Source organism: Tursiops truncatus, chromosome 16 (genome assembly GCF_011762595.2).
Source record: "Tursiops truncatus isolate mTurTru1 chromosome 16, mTurTru1.mat.Y, whole genome shotgun sequence".
NCBI lineage: Eukaryota > Metazoa > Chordata > Mammalia > Artiodactyla > Delphinidae > Tursiops > Tursiops truncatus.
Window position 1 is genome coordinate 616,633 of NC_047049.1, and position 24,885 is coordinate 641,517.

The 24,885-nt window shown below is 64.1% G+C and overlaps 2 protein-coding genes across 11 annotated transcripts in view; one reads left to right on the top strand and one right to left on the bottom strand.

Moving 5' to 3' along the window:
• Positions 1-5,380: 5,380 nt before the first annotated feature.
• Positions 5,381-10,070, top strand: NKX6-2 (NK6 homeobox 2). Of its 2 annotated transcripts, XM_019939958.3 has the most exons (3): positions 5,381-8,822; positions 8,913-9,085; positions 9,364-10,067. In XM_019939958.3, exons 1-3 carry the CDS (start codon positions 8,024-8,026, stop codon positions 9,616-9,618), a joined length of 1,227 nt encoding a protein of 408 aa, XP_019795517.2. In that variant the 5' UTR covers positions 5,381-8,023; the 3' UTR covers positions 9,619-10,067. The 2 variants fall into 2 exon arrangements, with proteins under 2 accessions (XP_019795517.2, XP_019795516.2); XM_019939957.3 differs by having other exon boundaries at positions 5,381-9,085; positions 9,364-10,070.
• Positions 10,071-11,615: 1,545 nt separating this feature from the next.
• INPP5A (inositol polyphosphate-5-phosphatase A) overlaps positions 11,616-24,885 on the bottom strand; it is a 179,264-nt gene continuing 165,994 nt past the window's right edge. For 4 of the 9 annotated variants that reach the window (XM_033842098.2, XM_073793781.1, XM_033842099.2 and 1 more), the window contains 3 exons: positions 16,850-16,961; positions 13,975-14,043; positions 11,616-12,983 (listed from right to left, as the gene is read on the bottom strand). In XM_033842098.2, the coding sequence (XP_033697989.1) occupies positions 12,762-12,983; positions 13,975-14,043; positions 16,850-16,961 (403 nt within the window). In that variant the 3' untranslated portion in view covers positions 11,616-12,761. Of the gene's footprint in view, positions 14,044-16,849; positions 16,962-24,885 lie in introns of all 9 variants that reach the window. The other 5 variants (XM_073793780.1, XM_019940293.3, XR_004522562.2 and 2 more) reach the window with 5 other exon arrangements.

The following is a 24,885-nucleotide window of genomic DNA, read 5'->3' on the forward strand; positions in this document are numbered from 1 at the left end:
AGGGGGAGCCGCAGGGACACCGCACACAGACTGAGTCGGGGACCCAGCAGCCGCCTGCCTTCTGCCTTTGGGCCGGGCAGGGATGCAGGGCTTGGCCTCCGTGGTCTGGCCCAAGTCCCCTTCGGTGACACCTGCCCTCTGCCCTGGCCTCCGTCTCTTTAGGCAGCTGGATGTTTCCAGCCCCTGCCTACTGCTCCCTTGGGGGCTTCCTGGGGTCTTTCCAGGGGTGGAAATCCCAGGGTGTCAGGTAAGGCCGCCACGTGGGCTCCCAGAGACCTGTGAGGACAGCCGTGTGGTGGCTGGGGTCCGGCCTGCCCGTGCGGGCCTCTCTCCTGGGTTTGTAAGTCTTCCCTTGAGAGCAGGAGAAACCAGCCTCAATTCCTACCCTCCCGGAGGCTCAGCTCTCCGTCCCTTCCTCAGGGAGCCTCTGGGAGTCCCTAGGCCCCTCCTTGTCCCAGGACCCTGAGTAAGTGCCCAGAGGCCTTTCCCGCCAGCTTGTCCCTGCCACTGGAGGGCAGGGGCTTGCATTCAGTCTCTGCCCCTCAAGTCTCCGTGCACGACCTGGAGACGGGCACTGGGACACACTCCTTGTCTGCCCCATAAACCAGGTAAAGTGACAGTGAGGAAACCACGAGGATCCCTCCAGTGTCACCCAAATAAACGCTTGTCCCAACTAGAGACTTCAAAGCATAAATTGTCCTCCTCACTTGGGGGTCTGGAAAGAGCCCCTTGTTACCCTCTGCTCATATATTAGCCAGCTTCTGCTCAGTAACGCTGTATAAGAAACACCCGCACCACCAGATCTCGCTCTTCCCACCTGGGGCAGGTCTGGGACACGCCATTCTCATGCTGAGACAAAGAGCGAGGAAACTGGTGGACACGAGGGATCCTAAGATTCCACTTGGGCTGGCGTCTGTCCTGCCCACCTTTCCCCGGCCACAGCGATCGCATGGCCAAGCTGGTCATCAGCTGGTCATCAGGAGAGAGAGTGGGGTCTTCCCAGGAGAAGCAGAGCCAGTCCCCTGGGCCGGGCAGGATGGATTAACTTCCTTAGCTGAACAACCTCTCCTGGGCCCTTTGTAGGAAGAGGCAGCTCACTGGGCCCCTGCAGACCAAGCCACATACTGATGCCACAGGCCACCAGCGCCTGGGGGTGCCCGTACCCCCTACCCCCGTGGCAGAGGGGTTTAGTGGCCGGGCAGCCGCACACAGCCTCTGAGCCTTTGCGGGTCATGTGCCGGACCAGCTCCCGGGCCCAGTTCACTCCCCTCCCCAGCCCTGCCGGATGCACTGCCCGGGCAGCAGGCAGCCTGGGCTGGGAGCCGGAGCCCCTCGTGTGTTGCCAGGGGTGTTCTTTGCCTCAAAGTCAGGGGCGTTATTCACAGCCTGGCTGTTCCTCGTGTACAGGAGCCTACAGGACAGGCTGCCCAGTCAGGGCAAACAGTAGCCCTGACCTGTGCACCGGCTGTAAGGCTTTCCTTAGACCAAGGCCCCCTGTGTGCCGGCCCCTCCCCGGGAACGGAGAGGGGACCCCATCACTCTTACCTGAAACCCCGCCGGGTCCAGCCCTCCATCCGCCACCCAGTGGCCCTTTAAAAGTGCAAATTGGTTCCCATCATAGGCAGCTCCTCCCCTGAAGATTGAACCCCACTTCCTGGGCGGGTCTCCAGGGAAGCTGTCCCTCCCCCAGGTAGCCGCAAGCGCCCTCAGCAGCAGTGCAGGGGTCACCGTGTCAGCAATGCTGCCCTGCGTCTGTCAGGCTCGGTTATTAATCTGCCTGCCGTCTGCCCCTCTCCGCCATGAAAGGCACTTAATAAAGACCTGGGGGTACGAGGACAAAGACGTTGAGGCCCAAGCCCAGGCCCCGCACGGCGGGGTGGGGGGGTGATGGGAGGGCACTGGCCACGGCACAGCTGGATCCCTCACCCACCAGGAAGCCCCACCCTGGGGCCGGAGCGGCCTGGAGTGTAGCCAGGAGCCCTTCCGGAAGCGTCTCCTTGGCCAGTGCTGTCCGAGCCCATCCTGGGAGCACAGCACAGGCGCTGGAGCAGACCGCCTAACACAGATCGTGTACCTGGCGGCCAATTAGCGCGTTTGGCACGCGGTCAGACCCCCGGGAGAGCAGCCTCGGGAGAGAGCTCATTACCCACGACAGCGCATCCGGTGCCGCGAGGCCCCAGGGCTGAGCTCGGGGGCGGATGCACAGCTGCCGCTTTCTGTCCTTTCCTGAGGGAGACAAGAGTCTTGGGACCCCAGGAGAGTGCTTCCGAGGCGCCAGGTGCCTGCCACCTGCCATCAGGGCAGAGGCCACCTCCTCCCGGGGCCCCTCGCCTGGCTCCCGTTTCCACAGCCATGGGCTGGGGGACGCTTTCCAGCTCGGGTGAGAACATCTGGGGGCGCACGCCCCAGCCCGGCCCTCCGCAGCCGGAAGGAGTGGTGGCCCCGCTCCCGGGTGTGGAGAGGGGGCCAGAGCCCTCGCCAGGCCCAGCTTGGATGTGGCTGAGGGGATGGTGGCCACACTCTCCAACGCAGAGCCAGGCGCCACCCAGAAGCAGGAAAGCAGAGCAAAACGGTGACCCCAGGAAAGGTGCCCAAGAGCTGGGGCCAGGCGGGCCTGGGGGCGGGGCCAGGCGGGCCTGGGGGGCGGGTCCGCCCGCGCCTTTGGCCTGGACCAGACCCACACGGACGTTTCCCTCTTCAGCCCCAAATCCTCTCTGCCAGGGAGTTATTCATCCAGCCATTCCTTCACTCAAGCTCTTAGCAGCCTGGGCCCCTGGTGGGTTGGAGCCTGTCCTGCACCAGGGACCCTGCAGGACACCTGGAAGGGAAGAGGCAGCACAGCCTTGATGCCTGTTGGACATTCACGTGGCGAATGCGAGATGAGTGGAGGGTAGCAGACCTGGGGGAGGGACCCTGGAAGGAGAAGAAGGAGGAGGAAGGAGGACCAGGCACGCGGGACTCCAGCAGCCGTGGGAGTATGGCCAGTGCCGCCCCCGGTGCAGAGGCCAGGCGCCTGAACCCCGAGGCTGCCCATCAGACAGGGCAGCCCCGCTGAGCCCAGAAGCACTGGCCAGGGAGGGTGGAGTGTGCCACCCTCTTAAGAGGCTGCCTGAGAAGAGAATGAAAATAACTGGACCTAAATCAACAGAGGGGCTCGTTCATATGTGTGGGTACCTCCCAGCAGCCACGAGGGGCCTGTGGCCACGTGCCCCAAAGAGAGTCGTGAGGCCGAGTCGCCCAGTACCGGTGGCTTGCACAGCCACAGGTCCTGGGAGACCAGCGTGTTGGTGGACGCCCAGCCTCTATGTCAGATCTCAACCTGGCGGACGGGCTCTTCCTTCAGGAGGAGAAAGGTAAGGCCAGCACAGCTAAGTGGTAAAAGAGACTCGGGTTTGTGACAAGAACGCGTAGTATAGCTCTGTACACTCCTCTAGGGCTATTACATTTATCAAAATACATAACCTTTAAAGAAGTGAAGGAGCTGGGGGTGTGGGGAGGGGCTCTGCAAGGTGGGAGACGCCCACCCGGCCCAGGCTGGGGGAGGAGCTTCAAGTCCAGTGAAGCCAGAGCATCACAGAGGATGGGGGAGGGATAGGAGGCCCCCAGAGATCGGGGAGGGGGGCAGCTGGGGCTCCTCGGCCTGCCGGCTCCCAGGCCCCTCCCACCCACCAACAGTCCCCGCCTCCCAGGGTCTTGCCGGGATCTTCCCACGGGCGTCCCTCCGGGGCCCACGTGCCCATGGTGCCCTTCGGCTCAGGGTGTCTGGAGCCTCTCAGCGGCGCCATCTCCCTTGGGCAGCACGGGCTCCGGGAAACCCTCCGAAGCCCGGGCCTGGGGGCACGTTCGCTCCCTGGCTCGGCAGCACTTCCTCAGCCCTCCAGGTGGCCGGAGCACGGGGGCCCTGCACCCAGGTGCTGCCTCTCTGGAAGGTGCTGCCGCGCAGACGGGCAGGCCAGCCTGGCGGGGGCTGGGGGCGAGGGTCCAGCCCAGAGCCGAGGGAGCAGGAAGTGAGCCACAGGAAGACGGGGGACAGTGGTCCGGGGGCCGGCGGAAGGCAGGGCGGCAGCAAACGGACCAGTGTGGGGGTCAGAGGGTTGCGAGGCCACAGGGGGCCTCAGTCCGAGGCACACGGGTCACTACGCGGGGATTAGACCGAGTTGCAGCGTGGTGCGCGGCACTGGGCCCTAATGCAGGTGGGAGAGGGGTGAGGCGGGGCCCGGTGACCAGCTGGGTCTCCCCTACCAGCCACCCGTGCCCCTCACCCCAGGCCCCGCACACCCTCAGCACTCAGTGCTCTCGCTGCCTTCAGACAGCGGGAGTCACTGCCCTGGTGGCGCTGGGAGTGAGCAGGGCAGCCTCCACTCGCGCCCCTGCGCAGTGACGGGTGTCCGCCAGCCGCCTTTCCGGCGGCCAGCCAGTGGAGGGCGCCCAGCGGGATGGGCAGGGCTCTGGTCTTTCCCTGCGGCCCGGGCGTTTGCTGGGAGCGGGTGGGATTTGCGCCAGCAGGGCTCCTTCAGCATCTCCAGAACCTGGGAGTTCCTGCAGCTCCAGGGCCCAGGTGGCCGCGCCTCTGCCCCTTCATCCCAGAGCTGCGGGCGGCACTTGGTTCTCTTGACCTACCAACCCTGGGTCAGCAGCCCCCTGAATCCGCCCCCAGGCGTGGTCACCTCCTCAAGCTCCCAGAGGCTGAGAACTGCTCACACATGGGAGGACAAAGCCGGGCCCTTTGCCCTTTGCAGGAAGCCACCGAGCAGCCACCGAGCAGGGAGCTCCACGACTTACCAGCCCCGCAAAATGACAACTCTTTCCTTTGACAAGGTTTTTTGCCAACTCCAGGGGTATCTGTGTGGTTGGAGATAGAATCCAAGCTCCTTCTAGGTGCAAGCGCCCTTACCCACCTCCCTCTCCGCCCCCCCTCCCTCCCCCCCTTGCCGGCCGGGCTCTGACTCACCCTGGGCTTGGACATCTGTTGGCCCTGGCTGGCCCTCCAGGAGGACCACCTTCCCTGACCTCCCCCTCCCAGCGATCATCGGTCCTGTTCCCCTCCTGCAGGGGCTTCCGGAAGTTTTTTGGTTTATTGTTTATTACCCACTCCTCCCCTGGGGGCAGAGCAGGGTGCAGAGGTGGAGTTCGCTGCCTTCACGTGGCTCTCCCAGAGCACGCCTGGCACCTAGTAGGTGCCCAATAAATCAGCGTTGACTAAGTAAAGGTCTCTGTCAAACGCGCGCTCTGCGTGTTCCCACAGCGTCTAAGTGTGAGCGCCGAAGTGCCCGCCGCCTTCCCAGGCAGGACTTTTCCTTCAGCACCAGGAGGTGGCATTCGCGAACCTCTCCACCCCGGCGGCAACCAGCACGAGCGGCGGAGGCCGAGAGGCGCTCCTTCCCCGCCGGCGGCCACGGCACTTTCCCCGGAGGAGGGGCGTTTCCCTTGATCCTACCCAGGGGACGGCTCCCGGGAGCGCAGGAGGAGGGCGTGGCGTGGGAGCCGCGTAGAAGGTGGAGGGGCGCAGCCTCGGAGCGCGCAGAGACGGCGGGCAGGCAAGTTGAGCAAGTTATCAAGCCTACACACCCGGGACTGGGGTACTGGGGGAGGGTGTCCCGTGCCGTGGCGTCCTGGGGGGTTGGGGGGCTGCGTCCGGGGCTTGGGAACCCCCGCGCGCCGGGCAGGACAGGACGCATGGGGAGGGCACCGAGACACCCACCGCCAGAGAGCATGGAGAAGAGGCCGCCCTCACCCCGCACCCCGGGCGCCCCCAATGCTCTCTGGGCCTTCCAAACCGCACTCCGGCCCCCCATCCGGCACCCAGGGCCACTGGCTCCCTGGAGAGCCGAGCACTCTGCGGCCAGGGGAGAAGCAGCCCCACTCGCGACCCCAAGCATTCCGGCCGCAGTCCAGGGAGGGCCCGGCGGCGTAGACAGACCCGGGACTCAGGGCAGCGACTCGGGGTGTCTGTTTCCTCAGCGGTCAAAAGGGCTGCGGAGGCCCCAGCCCGGGTGCTCGAGGAGCCACAGCGCGGCACCCAGAGCTGCGGTGTTCCTCCAGCCACCGAGCCAGAGTCGCAGGGAGGATAGTGCGCCCTGTCGCCCCGTCCGGGCGCGCCACTCCCGGCCCGCCCCAGAGAACTGTCGGGCCACAGCTGCCCAGAGTCGGCTCCTCGGTGCCGGGAGTAGGGACCCGGCCCCACCCCTCTGGCTTGGCCCCGCCCCTCCTCCTCTGGCCCCGCCCCCAAGCCAGTAACTGCCACGCCCTCAGAGCCCGAACCTTGGCCACCCCGTTAGCCGCCTCCGAGGAGCCCAGAGGGCCCCAAACCCTGCTGGGAAGGATCCTCCCTGCGGCTGGGCTCTCGGGGAGCACCTACGCTGTGCCCGAGGCGGTGGGGCTCAAGTGAGGCCCGGGGCGGGTCTCGGGGCCTGGCCGCCCGTAGGTAGCGCGGGAATGCGAGAGGTGAGCGCTCGTTAGGTATCCCGGGCCTGGCTCCGCAGGTGCCGATCGCCTGCGGGGCAGCCACACCCGGATCCCGCGAGTGCGGCCCCGACCGAGGAGGCGGGAAGAGAGAAATTCCCATGCGCGCGGACTGCACCGCGCCTGAAGCCGGGGCCAACACGCGCCACGGCGCGCCGCCCGGGACAGCACGGTGCGCGCGCACGTGGGCAGGGGCGGCCACCGAACGTCCGCCCAGCCCCGGCGGCCAATGGCTTTCTGAGCGGCGATGTGGCGTAAGGACTCGCAGCGCCAAGACCCGAAGGCTAACTGCACAAAACGAAAATGGATCCCCCCAAAGGTCTCAGTGCCAGCGGACGCTGGGTCCCTGCACAGAGCCGAGAGGGTCGCCTTCGTCCGCGCCACAGAAACCCTGGCGGCCGGGGTGAAACGGGAACGTCGTTGCTAACCGACCACACCAGGCCCGAGAGAGGCCGGCCTGGCGCACACCGCCGCCCAGCCACGAAACTGCAGCCGTCGGTTCGCACACGTTCCCGTCACGTTCCCAGCAGGCAGCGAATAATAATAATAGACGCCACTTAGTAATTGCTGTGACACCAGCCAAGAGAACCAAGGAGGCGACGTCCAGAACTGTACTCAGCACTGGCTCTCTGCCGGCGCCCGCTGTCCACTGCGATCTTATTTGAACCCGCACAGCAATTCCACGGGGTGGGAGGCTTTTCCACCCAGAGGAGGACACCATGGGCCCTGCGTGCCCGTCAAAAGGCCACGCTTCTGCCCGCTGGCTGCACTTCGGGCGCACGCCCACGTTAAGGCCCTGAGCGTGGCCCCGCACGCCTTGGCACCCGGACTCTGAGCCTGCCAGGGTCCCCGACCGCCGGCTCGGGCGGCGCTTCACAAGGGAACGGCTGTGCTCTAGGTCGGGGCGCCCAGGTCCAAGCTCCGGACTCGGGTTGCCCCCTGGGAACAAGCTGCGACTTCGCGGCCGGGAAACGACTGACCGGGAGGCCCGGGCGGTCCCCGCGCCCTGACCCGACACTGTACAGTCCCGCGGGCAGGGAGGGGACCGGGAACCGCCCCTCCGGCAGCGCGCGCAACTCGGTAGCCTCGCGTGTGGCCCCGGGACAGGCCTCGCCACGGCGCCAGCCATTGGTTGGTGAAACCAGAGCAGATTCTCGCGGGCCAAGTCTAGCATTCGGCCCGTGGACTCTGACGTCCCGCGTCTTCCGCCCTTCTGCAACCCAGAGGAGAATGTTCCCGGAAATGTTTTCGTTCCTCCCTCAAACCTGAGACCGGGGCGGCCGGGAAGCCGCAAGGCGGGGCGCGGACTGTGACCCCGAAGGTGCCTGCTGAATCCCCGCGCCCTCCCGCCTGTGCCTCTTCACCAAATGGGGCGCACGGAGCGTGCCAAGTGGATCCTCAAATCTGCATTCTTTCGGTGATAAAATATGTTCTCGTATTTTTTCCTGATTTCCCACTAAAACCTTTGCCTAACTAAACTCCCATCCAACGGGATTTATTTCGTCCCCGGGGAGATAAATCAGGGGGCAAATTTACAGCCCGGGAGGCACCTGCCGGGCTAATGGGCCCTTCACGGAGTGCGCGGCCAGCGGGGGCGCGCGCAGACGGCGGGGGCGCTGGCCAATGGCCGGGCCGCGGTCGCCGGCAGCCAATCAGCACGCGCGCCGCCTGGGGGCCCCGCGGTTATCAGCGCGTCCAGCCCGCGCGGCGCGGCGCCGCTCCGACCGGCCCCGGAGCCGCCACCGCCGCAGCGCGGAGTACCCCCGCCGCCGCCCACCCCGCGCCGCAGCCGCCGCCCTCCCTCGCGCCCGCCATCCGCGCCGTCGGCGCCCGCACCCCGAGACCCCGCTGCAGCCGGCGCCCGCCGGGGTCGCGCGCAAACTTCCCGGGCCGGCGGGCGCGGGCGGCGGCGGCGGGGCCCGGATGGGCGCCCGGGCCGGCGGCGGCGGCGCCCATGGACGCTAACCGCCCGGGCGCGTTCGTGCTGAGCAGTGCGCCGCTGGCCGCGCTACACAACATGGCCGAGATGAAGACGTCGCTGTTCCCGTACGCGCTGCAGGGCCCGGCCGGCTTCAAGGCGCCCGCGCTGGGCGGCCTCGGCGCGCAGCTGCCGCTCGGCACCCCGCACGGCATCAGCGACATCCTGGGGCGGCCCGTGGGCGCGGCGGGCGGCGGCCTCCTGGGCGGCCTGCCCCGTCTCAGTGGGCTCGCCTCGTCGGCCGGCGTCTACTTCGGGCCCGCGGCCGCCGTGGCGCGCGGCTACCCCAAGCCTCTGGCCGAGTTGCCCGGGCGCCCGCCAATCTTCTGGCCTGGCGTGGTGCAGGGCTCGCCCTGGAGGGACCCGCGCCTGGCCGGCCCGGGTAAGTGGCCCACCCGCGGATTCGGCGTGGGGCGGCGGGGCGGTCGGGGACGCGGGGCCGCCGGCCGCGCTCACCCGCCCTCCTTTGCAGCCCAGGCCAGCGGGGTCCTGGACAAGGACGGCAAGAAGAAGCACTCGCGGCCGACCTTCTCGGGCCAGCAGATCTTCGCGCTGGAGAAGACTTTCGAGCAGACCAAGTACCTGGCGGGGCCGGAGCGCGCGCGCCTCGCCTACTCCCTGGGTATGACCGAGAGCCAAGTCAAGGTGAGGCGGCTGCGGCCTGGGCGGCCCCCCGCGGGTCCCGCTGCGCCGAGGCCCACCCGCTCCCCCGCGTCCTGCGAACGGTCTGCGAGCGGCCGTCGGCCTTGGCCTCGGTCCCGGGGGCGCCCAGCCCTGCGGCCCGGCCCGGGCAGAGGGGTGGCCTCGGGCGTCCCTCTGCGTCCGCGCGGCCGGCGGCGTCTCCGGCCGGGCCGCCGAGGGGCCAAGCTGCCGCGGGCCGGGTGCTTCGGGAGGCGCCGCCTGATGTGCATCCTCCACCCCAGGTGTGGTTCCAGAACCGGCGGACAAAGTGGCGCAAGCGGCACGCCGCGGAGATGGCGTCGGCTAAGAAGAAGCAGGACTCGGACGCCGAGAAGCTGAAGGTGGGCGGCTCGGACGCGGAGGACGACGACGAGTACAACCGGCCCCTGGACCCCAACTCGGACGATGAGAAGATCACGCGGCTGCTCAAGAAGCACAAACCCTCGAACTTGGCGCTGGTCAGCCCGTGCGGCGGCGGCGCGGGGGACGCCTCGTGAGGACGCGGCGGCAAGGCCGGACAACCAGGGTACGGGACGCGGGCCGGCGCCCCTCGCCAGCCGCCCGCGCCGGAGTGTGTATATATATTTTTACAGAATAAGTTATAAAGCGGCCTGGCTCGGGCTCGGCGTGCGGGGACCCCAGAGCGCCCGCGTCCCTGTCCTCGGCGTGGGCGCGGGATCGGGACCGCCGCTGCCGCGCGTCCTGAGAGGAATCACTTTGTATAATCAATAAATTATTTAACACGTCCCCCGTCGGAGCCGTGGCTCCCGAGGCTGCACCGCGTGTTTCTTCCTTATCGAAAACCGCGGGCGAGGCGCGGTGGCGCGGCCCTCTGCCTCTGCCGGGCCCTCTGTCCCGGGTCCCCTTGTCCAGTCTTCAAATGCCGCGGGGTCCGCGCCTTCGGCCGAAGGGGCGCCTGGGTCTGGCGCAGGTCCGGCTCAGAGTCGGGGTGCGATGGAGTCCCGGTCGCCTCGCGCCCCGGGTTGCCCGGGCGGCAGCAGCTCGCAGGACCGAGGGCACCGCGAGGCCCGGCGCGGGGAAGGCGGCCCCGCCCGAGAACCCTCGGGCTGCCGGCCAAGGGAAGGGGCCGCCCGGGGCCGAGGGCCGGGAAGAGCCAGGACTCAGCGAGCGGGAGCGGAGCCGACGGCGGGGGGATGGAGCGGGGCGCTGGGCGCTCGGCGGCGGCGGCGGCGGCGGCGGCGGCGGCGGCTTCTCAGGCGCAGGCAGCTGTGGCTCGCGCGGGGCAGCAGGTAGGACCCCTTGTTCCGTCCCTCCCCGCAAGTGCACCGGCGCCAGCCCGGGGCGCCCTCCCCAGGGCTCTGGAGGCTTAGGTGGATGAGGTGTGGGCAGATTTAGACACATTTGGGGTTGCCGGAAAGGGCAGGTGACCCCCGCTCCTGCCCCACCCGGAGTGGCGCCTTTCCCCTTTGGTGGGTGCGGGGGCGGTGAGGGGCGCCGCTGGGCCCTAGCTCCTGCTGTCCTGCTGGCGTGCTTTGCCATGATTATGTAGGTTGGAACGTGCCCAGCCTTAGTAGCTACATAATTTGAAGTAAATCAGGTTTTAAATTCATCAGCACCGTAGCACTTCTCCTGCGGTTTAACAGATTGTTTTCATCGGTAGAAAGCGGGGTTTAATTCAAACCGGGACTACAAAGAGAAATCCAAGATAATTTTGCTGCCCCGGCGTCAGTTCTCTCAGGGGCCCTGGAGTTTTCTTTGCCCGTTTGACCCTGGGATGCGGGGGAAGCACGTCTGGCCAGTGCTTGGACCTTGTCCTCCTCCTGGGCAGCTCCGGCCTCCACCCGGGGCACCTCCCTGGATCGGCCAGACCGACCCAGCCCCCCAGCCCCGCGGAGGTCCCGGAAGCCCTCTCTCTGGCCTGTCCCTCACCCCGGAATCCAAGGGCCAGGATTCCAGCTAACAGCGTCTGCTCTGGTTCACAGAAGACCACCCCATCCGTGCAGACTCTGGACGCTCCACGTGGCTGCATAACTGTTGTGTTAATTTTAAAAACTGAATATAAAGGGTTTATTACTGTAAGAAAGATTCTTCTTGGAAGGCATTACTGAAAATGTTAAAGAGAAATGTAAAAAGCTGAAGTTTTGTTTTTTGGGTGTTTTTTGCTACATGGCTGCATCAATTTAAAAAACAGACGTTTTTCACTGGCTGGTTTTCTAAGGGAGCATTAATTTTTTTTCAAAATTTACGTGCGTGAACTCTTCTTTCAGCTCAAGAGCAAAGGAATTTCCAGTTTTAAAGTTTGAGGAAAGCCACACATTTATGTAATCGCATTTAAACAACGCTGAGGGGTAAGTCCCAGCAGTAACCTCTGCAGTAAAATCCGAAAGATGGTCTTTCTGCGCTCACGCCAGAGCTCAGCTCTGCAACAGTATCCGACAGTGGAGTCCAGGACCGCCGAGAGCCACGAGCGTAGCCTGCACCGCAGGCTACGACGGGCCGGAGCACGGGAGGAGGAAACGCAAAGCAGACGGGATATTTTCACCACGATCGATTTTATTGCTTAGGGACCGGAGCGGTCATTTCCAAAGGCCTCCTGAGTGACCAACAGCTGAAACCCCGCTGCACAGAATCGCCGTGAGTCGGCCAGAGCAGGGTGACCACAGCTCGACACAGACCCCGACGGTACGGTCAAGGACACAGGTTCGGCACGTGGACGCCAGCTCACTTGCAACGGTTGTGATTTATCTAAAGCAAGCTTCTACCCAGCGCCTTCACCCAGCCCAGGAGTTCTGTAGTGTTAAAGCAAGTTAATAAAACATTCGTTTGTGTTTCATCCATGGGCCCTGGGACCACCTCTCACGGCTCCGCCGGGTGCCAGGAGCAAGTACGTGCAGCAGGGTTACGACAGGTCGTTAGAGGTTCAGCGTCCAAGGACGCGTACAGCTTGTTTCTCTGGATATTTTTATACACAGGCCACGTTACAAGCAGTTTCTATCGGAAGCAGACTAGCTATTTTTATTTCTCCCATGATATTATTGTTTTATGTAGAATACTTGGCACCATAGAACGGTAACAAAAGACAGACAAAACGGTTTACAAAATTCTTAAAAGGTACACCCGAGCGAGCTATAAACTTCACATTCAGTTCTTAATATGAGACAGAAAAAGGCCTAGGAGTCTCCAGCTGCTCGTATGGACGTGCTGTGGTCGGTCTGACCCCTGACGTCTCTGCTGGGTCGTAGTACTTGTTTTATAGCTTTGTGTGTTGACGTGCACGTAACCAAACCCCTAGACGCCAATTCTACCTGCTGATATGACACTCAAGCGTTCGTACTGGAAAGTATATTTAGCGTAAGTTTTGGTAAGGTTTATAAATTATTTTTAAAAAGTATATATTTATATATATTTATATATATAAAAATGGAAAGCAGCCGCAGTGTGATTCAGAAACCATGTGACTAACAGGGAACAGGGGCCCCCAGAAGTGAGAGCGAGGCCACGCCGCTGGCCGGCAGAGCCTCGGCCGCCCCGCCACGGAGAGGACTCCGAGCCCTGTGGGGTTTCTACGCCGGAGAAGCTCCTCCACGCTGACAATGATTAAAAATCGAAAACCGTGAAGTCTAAAATGCAGAATCTCTTTGCTGTCTATTAGAGTTTTGGCAACAGGACTGTGACTTATTTAAAAAATCCCAATGTTTCTACTTGATGTCACACGAGCAGACACGACAGTGAGGTATGTGAGGCTTGTCCGGAGCGCCGTCCGGGCTGAAGCGACGTGTGGGGCCGGCCGTCTAGCAGTGGCGCTCAGGCGGGTCTGTCGATGCAGCTGTCGGAGCACGTGGCTCCTCGTGCTGCAGGGAGGTCTCGCCGGGGGTCCCCTCGTGGCGCTGGCATCGCTTCCCTGCCGTGGAATCAGCCATTTGTTAAGGGGACAGACACACCACAAAAAGCTCAGAAAGGTGAACTCGAGGGAGGAGGCATATTTACCACCAGTTCACTGCACCACACAACACTTGTGCACACGTGCGTGAGGTTTACCTGCCCCGGGCGCCATGCGGAAGGCCAGGAACACGGGCTGCAGCGGGAGAAGAGAGGCTGTCAGAACCGGGCGCCCAGACCCCGCTCCCGGGCTTCCCGGCCGCGGCCCGCAGGCCCAGCGCCGGGCCCCAGTTCCCGAGGAGCTGGTGGGACTGGGCGACCAGAGGCTAGAGGCAAAGGGCCTTCGCGTTCTCTAAAGACGGTGTTGTTTCCAGATAAAGACAACGTGAGAGCTGATTTCAGGCCCAAAGAACACGGGGAAGGACAGAGCCCGTCCTGGGATCCGGCCCACTGGGCAGTGTGGGCGACCCGCCCAGAGGCCCTGAAAATGGGAAACGGTGAACGTCTCTCACGTGGCTGATGGTGACACACGACCCGTCACCACACGCCCCTCGGAGGTGTCCGGGCCAGTCACACGTACAAAGTTAGTCCCGGAACAAATACTCGGTGTTTCCCCCGAGGCACTGGGTCGGTGACACGCCCGTGTCCCGCCCGCACTGGTGGTGGGCGGTCGCCATCAGGAGCCAGGAAGGTACTTGAGTGCAGGAAACGGCCCCCAGAACCGGCCAGCGGTGGACACAGCCTCCTTCTACAAACAGTAACACTGCGTATTCTATCCTCCTGTGACCAGTCACTTCTGCCTTCTCATCTACCTGCCTGTCTAGCCCCTACCTGCCTACCTTCTGGTATTTTATTAAAGTTAAATAAAAACAGACCAACTTGGCCTCCTCTGTGAAGCAGACGAAGGAGGCGGAGAAGAGGGGCAGTAGAAGCAGAAACGGCCCCCAGCCTGGAAAGCCCACCACGGCCCGCCCCTCGGGCCCAGCCCCCAGACCGCGGCACGGCTCTGTCACCTTGTGGTCTCCCATGCAGACACTGGGCCCGATGTGGTCGTAGGTGACAACCTTCTCCTCGCTCTCCGACTGGGAAAAGCAAACAGAGGGAGAGGCATGGGAGGCGGAAATGGTGGGGTTTCCTGGGAGAGCAGCGAGCGGGAGGCAGCCCAGCGATGCTCCGCCCGTGGCCACCCCGCCCACGTCTCCGTGGGGCTCCGGCCGGCTCAGAGCCGCCAGTGTGCCTCTGGACCCTAGGAGGGAGGTCCGGGCAGTCCGGGCAGCACCTCGGCACCCGGCTGTCCCAGGTGGGAGGGCTCCGGCCTTGGGAGGTGGCGACACGGGCCGCTGGTGTGGAGCCCGAGCTCCCCTCTGCCTCTGGGCCGGGCCCTGGACCATGCTCGCTGCAGTCGGGGCAGCTGTGAGCTTTCTTTCCAGCCGTGCCCCCGGCACTGAGGAAGCCCACCGGTTCCTGTTTGTCCTGTTGCCATTTGTTTGTGACCCAGAACTCCCTGTTCAAACGAGAACAGACTCCCCGAACGCCACGCTGCCGCACCCAGCGGTCTGCGCCCAGTGACGCAGGGCTGTGTGCACAGGGTGCCCTCCCTCCTCTGCCGGCCTACAGGCACCTCAACTCCAGGTGTGCGGCCAAGGGTGTGTTCCCGCAGTCGGTCGGCTGTGGCTCCAGCTGGGCCAGGATTTCACACCCTCGGCTGAAGCGACTGAGACTATAACTGAATCATCTTTAATGCAGCGGGAAGCTTAAGGTCAGATTTACTTCCCAGCATGGTCGCTGCCAGAAGGCATAAAGACAGGCCCCTCTGCGCATCCTTCGCCATCACGGCACCTCCCCGGAGTGGGGAAACGCTCAAGCGCAGCGTGGTAATTTACAAAGGCAGCATAAAACTGTGATCTCCAAGTGCATAATCGTGAGACAGATAAACAAATTAGCGGGCGCCGCACACCTCGCTGCGCGTTCATCAGCACGCCCGCCACCTCCGTGTTCCGGGGCCGGGAGGCAGAACGAACATGATGCCGAGGTGACCGAGCGTGGCATGATGGACGACACCGCGGAAGCTGCTCGTGCCACGGCCAGGGGGCTGGTAACGCCTGCCGCCCGCCGGGCAGCCCCCAGGGGAGGGCCTGCCTGGGCTCCCCCCCACAAGGAAGGCGCTGGGCCCTCCCCACACTGGGCCACCCAGCCGAGCTCTGTCCCCGCTGTGTCTGCAGCATCAAATCTCGGGCCCCGAAGCTGCCATGATGTGAACGCAGGTAACACAGCCTGCAGTGCCGCCTTCTGCTGGACGCGTCTGCAGCCCTGGGCAACCCCCTCACCATCCTACGCACTCCTGCTGTCTTGGTGGGTTTACCGCAGGATGTCTTTTTCCCTGGAAGAGGACACTCACCTCTTCTCTGCGCCCCGAGGCCCCTGAGGCACCCTCTCTGGACGCAGCCCTGTGCTCAGCTCGCCTGCCGGTGTGAGCCGCTATGTCCTCACATGGCATCTCAGGGCCCCAAGGGCAGGCCCAGCAGAGAGGGCAGGGCTGCATCCGGGGCCCGGCACCAGGCATGCTTGCCCGGGTCTGTGTGGTCAGGGCCAACGTCCCGTGCAGCTCCCTTCGGGAGGGCTGCTTGTGGGAGTAGCCCAGCCAGCGCCTGTCCTCTGTGATGTGCTCTGGGGGCGGGTGTGTCACAGCCGGGCGCAGGCCCTTGCCCCCAGGCCCCGTCAGAGCAAGCTCACCGCAGACCCGATGCGTCCCCACCTCCAACCCGGGCCCAGCGGCCTCCCTCCCCACGCACCCGGGGGCTCTGGCTCAAGGCAGAGCGTGGAGGGCCGGCCCGCCCCGGAAAGGCCAGCAGCGGGGCCTCCTGGAGGGGGGCTGCAGGGGCTGCTGAGCAGGGGGACGGGCGTGCACCTGGGCAGGCCAAGGGGGCTCTGCCCTCCTGGCTGCGTCTCTGGGTAAAGGGCCCCGGGGCCCAGTGGCGCAGACAGGGCTCCTTGCAGCAGCCTCGGGGGCTGTGGAGGGTGGTGACTAGAGCCCAAAACGTACTGGGTTGAGGTTGGGGGATGGCCTGGGCCGTGGGGACCTCCTGCCCCCTCCTAACTGGCGGCCCACATCACGCAGAGGCCAGACCGCTGCCCTGATGAATCAATGCACCTCGTTATTATATTTTTTCACTGACGGGGTTGACAAAACCAATGCAGATATTGATTCTCTAGAGCAGTCCTCTTGTGTTAAATGTGGGCATTGAAAAACCCCGGGAGATCGAGAAGCTCCAGGAAGCTCAAACTCTCCGCACCCGGTCTCACGGGGCTGCCTCCTGAGCGCTGGCCGTGCACCCGGTCTCACGGGGCTGCCTCCTGAGCGCTGGCCGTGCACCCGGTCTCACGGGGCTGCCTCCTGAGCGCTGGCCGTGCACCCGGTCTCACGGGGCTGCCTCCTGAGCGCTGGCCGTGCACCCGGTCTCACGGGGCTGCCTCCTGAGCGCTGGCCGTGCACCCGGTCTCACGGGGCTGCCTCCTGAGCGCTGGCCGTGCACCCGGTCTCACGGGGCTGCCTCCTGAGCGCTGGCCGTGCATCTGCAACTTCTCAAGCCCCAGTGTGACTCTGGCTCTGATTTACAACTTAGGAAAATAAGGACGGACTTCATAGCTCCCAAGCTCTTCCGAAGACAAGAGCTCATTGACTCCCCCGAGGACACAATAAACTAAAACGATTCCTAAAGCACTGGTGACAGTTTATGCCTATTTTGAATCCAGAAAGACACTGGAGGTCGGGCTCCATCCCAGCCCCGAGAACGGGGTCAGGGCTCATCCGGGCCGGCAGGAGGGCAGGTCCCCTGGCCCGAGGCTCCCCACCCGCCCGGGCTCTGGCCGCGCAGCCCTGACACTTACCCTCAGAATCAGCTCCTTGGCGGACGGGGACATAAGGACACGGTCACACCAGGCGGGGCACCGGGTGTTCATGTACTGTCTGCCCTGGCTGGAGTCCTCACTGTATGGGTAGCTGGGGAGACAGGACAGGAAGGCACCGGTCAGCAGCCACGGGGCCCCTCCTCCAGCCCCTCCTCCGGGCCCGGGGGAGGGTGGTGTGGGCTCTGCCCCACGCACCTCAGAAAGGCCAAGCCTGTCCAGGGTGAGAACAGGCAGATGGAAGTTTCCAGAATAAAGTCAAAGGACTGTCCCCCCCAGCACTTCAGATGAACCCTCCCCAAGGACATGGACACGTCTATTCAACTTGGTTTTATTTCTGGATGCGGCCTACAGCCCAACGAAAACCTGCCCAGAAGCCTACGGACGCCTGGGCCCAGACTGACGCACACCCTTGTCCCACCGAGGCGTCCACCTCGGAAGCGCCCAGGTGCCCGGGGCCGTGGCCTTGGACCTTCGCTGCGGCGGAGTGTGTGCCTGGCCCTGACTTACCGCCCTGGCCGCATGGGCCTTTCTTCCCGCCCACCGGCCCGGTGCGGCAGCGGGGAGACGCCTGGGGCCCCTTGGGAATGGGGCCACCGCAGCCGACCGACTGACATGGCGAGAAGCAGGTGGGGCCTGTGACCACCAGCTGAGCCCCTGACACCCCGACCCTAGCCGCCTGGCTGAGGCCCAGAACTCACCGGAACCTCCGGCTCCGGGCTCTGCACTGCCCACTGTGGGCATTTTGATTGGGTTGCACTGAACTAACAGCAGGTGCATTTACCCAGAATGAACTAACGGGCTGTGGGGGACCCTCAGCCGTGCTCCCTGCACACCCACGAGGATGGCGGGTCTGCCTTCTCGCGGTGCATCTCCTATGGCCTTCAATACAGTCTAAATTTTTTCCTTGCCAAGGTCTAATGTGCGTTTTAGACCAGCTCCAAAATACCACATGGTATTTGCTGTGAACGGCACTGTACTCTCTGTTAAATTTTCCCGTGCTTTCAGCTGGAGGAGAAAAATGCCACCGTCTCCCTGAGCTGCTCTGTCCTGGGCACCTGCTCGCATGGGGCCTCTGCCCCTCCTCCCTCCCTCTGCGGCCCGTGGTCAGGGTCCGCAGAACCTGAGTTAACGGCTCTCAGCCTACCCCATCCTCCAGAGTGTTCCACACACTCTCGCCAGAAACGGCGACTTCCGGCCCCAGGCCCTGCAGGAATTTAGTTCATTGCAGACCCAAAGCAGCATCATGGCTCCAAACATAACGTCCCTCATCTCTGCTTCTAACAGCATCACCCTTGCTGGCGGCACAGAGCGCTGACCACCCTACAACGTCCTTCAGGGAAAAGGGGGACCAACGGCGGGCTTGTCCAGGCACGTCCCAGCCTAGCTTGGCTGTGGTCCTGAAGGAGCGACGCTTGCCCACCCCATCCTCCCGGGAGCTGCAGGAATCGGGGTCCGCACGGGCCGACCCTGAGTGTCCAGAGCAGGATGTGCTGAGCACAGAGCAAGCCCCCAGCCCCCGCCACTGGAGGCCAAGGTCAGGGGAGAGAGCGGCCGGCAGGGCTGTGGCCAGGGCTAGGAAGGTCGTGTGCTCTGAGCCCACCCAAGCTGGTCCTTGACCGTGAGGCGGGGCAGGCCAGGTTCACCCGGTGGGACATCTGCAGTCAACAGGCGGTCTGGGAGGTGGAGCCGGCCACCCCGGGCCTCGCCCACGTTCCCTGCCAGGCAGGAGCCACGCAGACGCACGCTGCTCCAGGAGTGCTGAACGGGCCGGCTCAAAGCATCCCTCAGAGACGCAGCGCAGACGGGAGTGGGATCGAGTCCCGGGGGCTTCAGGAACCACCACGTGACCCTCAGCTGCACCTATGATGTTGTTGCTACGGGAAAGCCCTCGGGAGCCCTGGCCATCGGGGGTCCCGCTGAGGCTGCGCCCCAATGCCCACAGAGCCCCCTGGGGACCTGCCCAGGGCAAGCGTCCTGCATTAGAAACAGCACGAAAAGCCCACGCAGGTAAGTGACGGACAGTCCCCACACGCACCGCAGAGCCATCGTCACGGGGTGTCCGGGCCCAAGTCCCGCCCCCCGTCCACCGCCAGGAGCTGACTGACGGGCCATCACGGGGACAGTCAGCCTGGCGAGGAGTGACAGGGAAGGGCCCGGGAGGCCCGGAGCCGCGACAAGCTTCCCCCGGGCCTTCAGTCTGTGTCCTCAACCTTGCTGCTGCCGTGGGGCCTGCCCACGTGTGATTCAGCGGGCAGAAGAAGCTGGCCGTGAGGGGCGCCCTGGCCAGGACGGGCAGGGCGGTTGGGGGCGGCACCCTCGCCCCACGGACCGGGGGCCCTTGCTGTGGACAGACTCCCGGAAGGGGCCAGCCACTCCCAGAGCCAGGCCAGGAGTGAGCAGGGCGGTGCCGGTGCAGACAGGCCGGGCAAGGCCGGCATGGGCCCGAGAGGGGGGCCCTGCCCAGGCCACTCCGAGGATGGCCCAGCGCTGCCTGCCGGGGCTGCCGATGATTAATGCTCGCTGCACACGCGGACTTATCTGAAAGCAAACGCTGCGCAGGGCGGGGACGTGGGACGGAGCCGCTGGCCTGGCCCCGCACGGTGGGGAGTGACGCCACAACGAATGGCCCTGCGATAAAGCTAACAATCGCCCACCTGTCCGCCCAGCCCCTCGGGCTCCTTCCCGCAGGATGCAGGATGTGGGCAAGCGGCCCCCTTGCCAGGGCGCTGCCGACAAGGCTCGGCCTGCATCTGAGCGGCGGGCAGGCGGGTGGTGTCACCAGGGCCCGAGGCCAGCAGCCAGGCCGCGGAGGCACAAAGGCCCACTGTGTCGGCCGCCCGACTCCTCAGGGCCGGCCGCCGTGCGCGAGAGACGCGGGCTCAGGAGGACCCTGAGGGTGGAGGGGGCGGGGGCCCCTGCACCTGGCCAGACAGGCCCAGTTCTCACCGAAGCGGGAGGCGGAGAATTGGGGGTGCTGGGGGAGACCCTCCTGGGCTTCTCGCTCGGGGAGAACGTGAGTGTTCCCAAGTCATGGCCCTGCTGAGGGCAGACGGGCCCGCGCGGCCAGCGAATCGGCCGACCGCCCACCCGTGCCTGGCAGCCCCGGAGGCCGGCAGGCAGTGGCCGCGCAGGAACTCAGTTTCCAAACACCTGAGACTCCTGGGAAAGAAAAGGAGGTGGAAGGAAGCTGCCCCTGAACTGGGCAATAACATTCACACTGCCGTGGGGAGGAGGGGCCCGTGGTCAGAGCCACAGAGCTGACCCGGCTCTGTGGACACAGGTGCCCGCAGCATCCCCGTGGGGTGACCGGCGGCTTCCCGAGTAACCGGTGCCCTGGCCCTTCGCCCCTCAGCGCTGGTCCCCGTGCCTCGGTGTGGGCCGTGTCCACCCGGGGCTCGGTGACCAGCTGGACAAGCTTCCTGGCTCCCTTCCCAAGAAGGGAAGCAGTGAGCTCAGCCTTTTTGTCCAAATGTCACCATCTTATATTTATCGTTACAGACAGGAATCTATAGATGGTCCAAAGTTGAATTATGGCCCAAAAAGAAGTCTGAAAAGTGCCTCCGAATCTTTAATATAAAAATAAATGTATCCACTGAAGAGAGACGGCCTCCTCTGGCCAGAGCCGTGTGGTATATCTCATCCCTGTGTTGTATATATTTTTGCCGTGTGATATATTTCATCCCTGTGTTGTGTATGTTTTTGTCTTTTTCGAAAGCTCTCACTGGATCTTTCTCTGTAAGTAACTTGCCCAGTAAAAACCTCTTTCCCACCGTGGAGCGTTCTTGTCCGTCCTTGGGAAGGTGTGACTTTTCTCTGGCGAGGTGTGTACTCTGTGCGTCTGTCCACCTCCGCAGTCAGCTTCACTCTGAGGCGCACGCAGGGCCACAAGCGCAGGGGCCGCAGCACCCCTCCACACCCCGGCGGCTCCCGCGCCACAGACAGCAGCGCCCGGCCCCTTGGTTCCCGCTGCTCCCAGGCCCGCAGGGAGCAGCGGTCCGGCCGCTTCAGCGGCCGACATCTATCCACTAAAGGCGGCGTTTTGGTTACTTCCAGGTTTGGGGAGTTCTCGGCCGTGACGTGTGGACCCCCAGGGGCCCCGAGACCCTGTCAGGGGCTGGAAGGTAAGCTCTATGTTTGCGATTACACGGAGACGCTGCTTGCTGTTGTCATGGTGTTGGGGGCGGTCCCCTCCTCAGCCCCGCCCAGGCGAAGCCACGCGAATACTTCCTTGATTGAATCTCAGGCCTGGGAGACACAGTTTAGGAGTCAGTGGGACGAGAGCGGAGCGTGTGGGGCGCATCCCGCCACCTCTGGGAATTCTCGAGCCTCAGTGACGGGAGGCTTCCTGCGGCAGGGGCGGTTCTGAGGGCACAGGTGGGCAGCAGCGCTCCACAGGGACTTGGGTCCAGGGCAGGGCTGCGTGCAGGGCCGCGGGAGGATCCCACACCACGGGAAGCCTGCTGCCACCACATTAGTGGAAAAGGCAGCTAAGCCGTCTCATATTCATGCTTTGATCTCTTTATTTTAAAACCAACGGCAGTAACTCAGAAAGACACTCTAAGTTAGAAACTCCCTGCTGGGTGCACAGGGCAGGCTTTGGCGGTCACCTCTGGGGCGTCCCAAAGCACTGCCACTCACGCCGGGCCATCCTGGGGAGAGGAAAGGGGGGCTCCCGCGATCGGCCCAAATCCGGGTTGAGAGTGGGAGCCGCAAGCGGACGCTGGGCCGGAGAGCAGGGAGGGTGGACAGGATGACAACGCAGGACGCGGAAAGCTGACTGTCGCCTCGTCCACTGCAAACAACCGGCCTCGAGGCCGGTCACACAGACAGACCAGGTGGGCACGGCTCATGCCAGCGCCAGCGTCACACTCTTTGCCCACCAGTTATTCTGAGCACGAACTTAAAGCCTTTTACGTCACCAGCACGTGGAAACACCACGTGGCCTTAAAGGCCTTCATTTGGCCTGGCCCCGAGTGCCGTCCCTGGCCACTTGGGGTTGGCGGGCATCATCTGGAGCGCAGGGTGGGCCCCGGAGGGTCTCTATGGCGGGCACCCCGTGCGCCCACTAGCCTGGCCTGGCCGCGCTCCCTGCCTCTACCCCACCCCGCCGGTCACTTCGTGGTTGTCCCTCACGAAGGTGCAAAACTGTCCCCGAGGCTGAGAAGAACGAGAATTGAAGGCTCTACAAACACCTGAAATATCAGCACCTCTTCCAGCAAAGTGACACACAGCACTGAGTTACGGTCCATTAGGAGTGGAGTTCTGTGAGCCCGCGGAGAACAGTCACGAACGCCTCTGCTCGAGAAACTCGCTCCCGCCCCCTTGCTCTCCTTAGGAGACCTGTCTGCTCGAGCATCTCTGAGGACTGTCCCGGGTATGTGATTAGCCACAGCCTGGAGCCACGGGGGCCCCGGTGGCCTCCACTCCAGGCTCTGCACTGACCCCGCCCCCAGCCCCTGGCCCCCAGCAGCTGAGTGCTCGCCTCCACCAGAACGGGGAACAGGACTCCGCAGCCAGTTTGTGGTGAGTCCACTGCTTGGATAACAAAGGCAAAAGGCGCAGAAAGGTTCTGAAAACCAGGCGCGACGGCCAGAGGATGCTGCTCAGGACACCCTGCTCCCGCGGCACTGCCCGCTGGCACCAGGGATGCCCATGGCTCTCGCTAATTCCCTGGCTGACAAGCTGGCAAACAGGCCTCACAGAGAGGAGAGCTGGGTGAGGACAGGCACGACGGCCTGGGGTGCCCACTACCCCCTGAACGGACACTGCCCACACCCCCCGGCCCCGCCCCCAGGAGGGGCCAGAGTCCGGCAGCCAGTGAAGCACAGACCGTCCCCACAAACGCCCAGAGCCACGCGCGAGGGCCCACGGCCTCGGAGCCCACGCGCCTCTGTCCCGACCGCCTGGCCACGTGGGAGGGAAGGGCCGTTTTCACAGAACGCAGTCGTGAGGATGACACGGGCCTCGGGAGCGTGGGAAGGGGCTGGCGTGGCCCTTCTCTGTGACTGAGGGGCTGTCACATGCACGCCCCGCCCTGCCCGAGGCCACGCAGACAAACGCAGACGTGGTGTCCCTCACTGATCAGCGCGGCTTCCGGAGAGGTCCCCACGGGCTCGGCCACACCAGAAGAAATAGAAGCGGGAGGTTCCGCCTTTCCACCTCAAAGAGGGCAGCGTGGTGGAGCCTGGACGCAGGACGGCCAGCGGGCGGGCACCCCCGCAGACTCCTGCCTCCTTCCAGGGCGCCTCCCCTGCCCACCTGCCCCCGCCTGCCCCTCCCCGCGCAGGACCAGGGCGGCCCGGGTGCCAGGCTCCTCAGGTGGCTCCCACCCCTCAGCTCAGAGAGAAGCGATAGCTGGACGGTCTGCAAGGAAACCGCTCCAGGCCGGAAACCGCTCCAGGCCAGATGCCCCCGACAGCTTCCAAGAGCGGGAGATGGCCCTAGGCTAGTAGCTGTGCACAGAGGACACCCCCTGCATGCCCCAGCAACACCCCCACCCGTGCAGTGCATACACCCAGGAAGCACACGCGCATACACGTATACACACGAGTTTTGCACCACATGCGCGAACTGCACACAAGCTCATGCACACACCATGCACAAGCACACACACCACGTAAACACCCATGTACATGCAAACACCTATTCGCTCATATGTGCACATACCATGTACACGTGCAAACACGGCTCATGCACACAATACCCACACTGTGCAACGCACGCCTGTACACAGCCATGTACTTGCACGCACGCGCACACACCCACACCACAAGCAGGTCCATGCGCACACACACCGTGCACATGTGCATACACAACCCACCCCCACCCCAAGACATACTGCACACACCCATGCACACACACCCACATACCACACGTCTGCACACACAACCATGTATGCGCACAGCTCTGCATGCACACGTGCACACCCACACCGTGTGCGTACACGCCGTGTGCACACCCATATCTGTGCACACACGCAGGCCCATGCACCGCACAGACACACGCAATCAGCCTATAATCCGATCGCATACGTCCTGCAACACACCCACAGGTACACACACACCCCTGCACACACGTGCACCCACCCCCATGCGCTGCCACACCCACACGTGCCTCCAGTGTGCACAGGTGAATACACCCATGCACGCTCCTGCACACACACACACACACACACACAGCACGCCTGAGAGCACTTATTTTCCGGCACAGTCAGAGACCACATGTGGGTACCAAACCACACAGCCACCGTTTCTAACCAAGTCCCTCCTGCTGTCCCGCTTCTGCTTCCGCTGACATTGTCCCACGTCTGGAACAGCCCTCCAGACCCCACGTGGCAACCCAGGGGGGCTGTGAGCTCTGCCCGATGGTCACAAACATGCTTTTAAAATGCAACAGAGCCAAGGGAGGGGGATGGGTGTGACCCAGGCACCAGAGGAGGGGAAGATGGGCAGTGCGGGAGGAAGCGGGGGAGGGGTGGGTGACTTGGACAGTGCGGGGAGATGACCTGGGCAGTGCGGGGGGATGGCTGAGCCAGGCAGTGGCCGGAAAGGCCTCAGGAGCCTTTGCTGGGTCTTGCACCACTGGCTGTGACAGGGCTGGCAGGCCAGGTGTATTTCCTACCGTGAGCTGGACCCCCAGCTTTGGGAGCTGATGACTCAGTCTGTAAACCACGATTTTTCCCACCTCAGAAGACTTCGAATGCTACTTCCCAGTTAAAGGGAGAAAATCCGGCCCCTAAATTGATGGTCCTCCCAGTGCCCCCGGCGGCCTGCCCCGCCCAGGCCACCTCCCTCGGGTGGCGGCCGCCACCTCCAGGAGGACGGGGGCCTCTGCTGTGATGGGCTTGCGGGGGGCCCCGCGGCCCAGGACGCCGCCCCTACAGCACGGGCACATTCCTAATGCACCTGCAAAGTCACAGGACGTCCACAGGTTCCCAGACGAGGGCAGGACCTCTCGGGGTCATTCTCCTGCCACACGAGTCCATCAAACACCGAGGCAGGTGTGCCCCAGACTGA

Bases quoted from the DNA above. Each gene is read 5' to 3' on its own strand.
- NKX6-2 (XM_019939957.3), top strand. From the start codon at position 8,024: ATGGGCCCTTCACGGAGTGCGCGGCCAGCGGGGGCGCGCGCAGACGGC. The intron at 9,086-9,363 runs GTGAGGCGGCTG...CCTCCACCCCAG, and splicing joins TGACCGAGAGCCAAGTCAAG to GTGTGGTTCCAGAACCGGCG.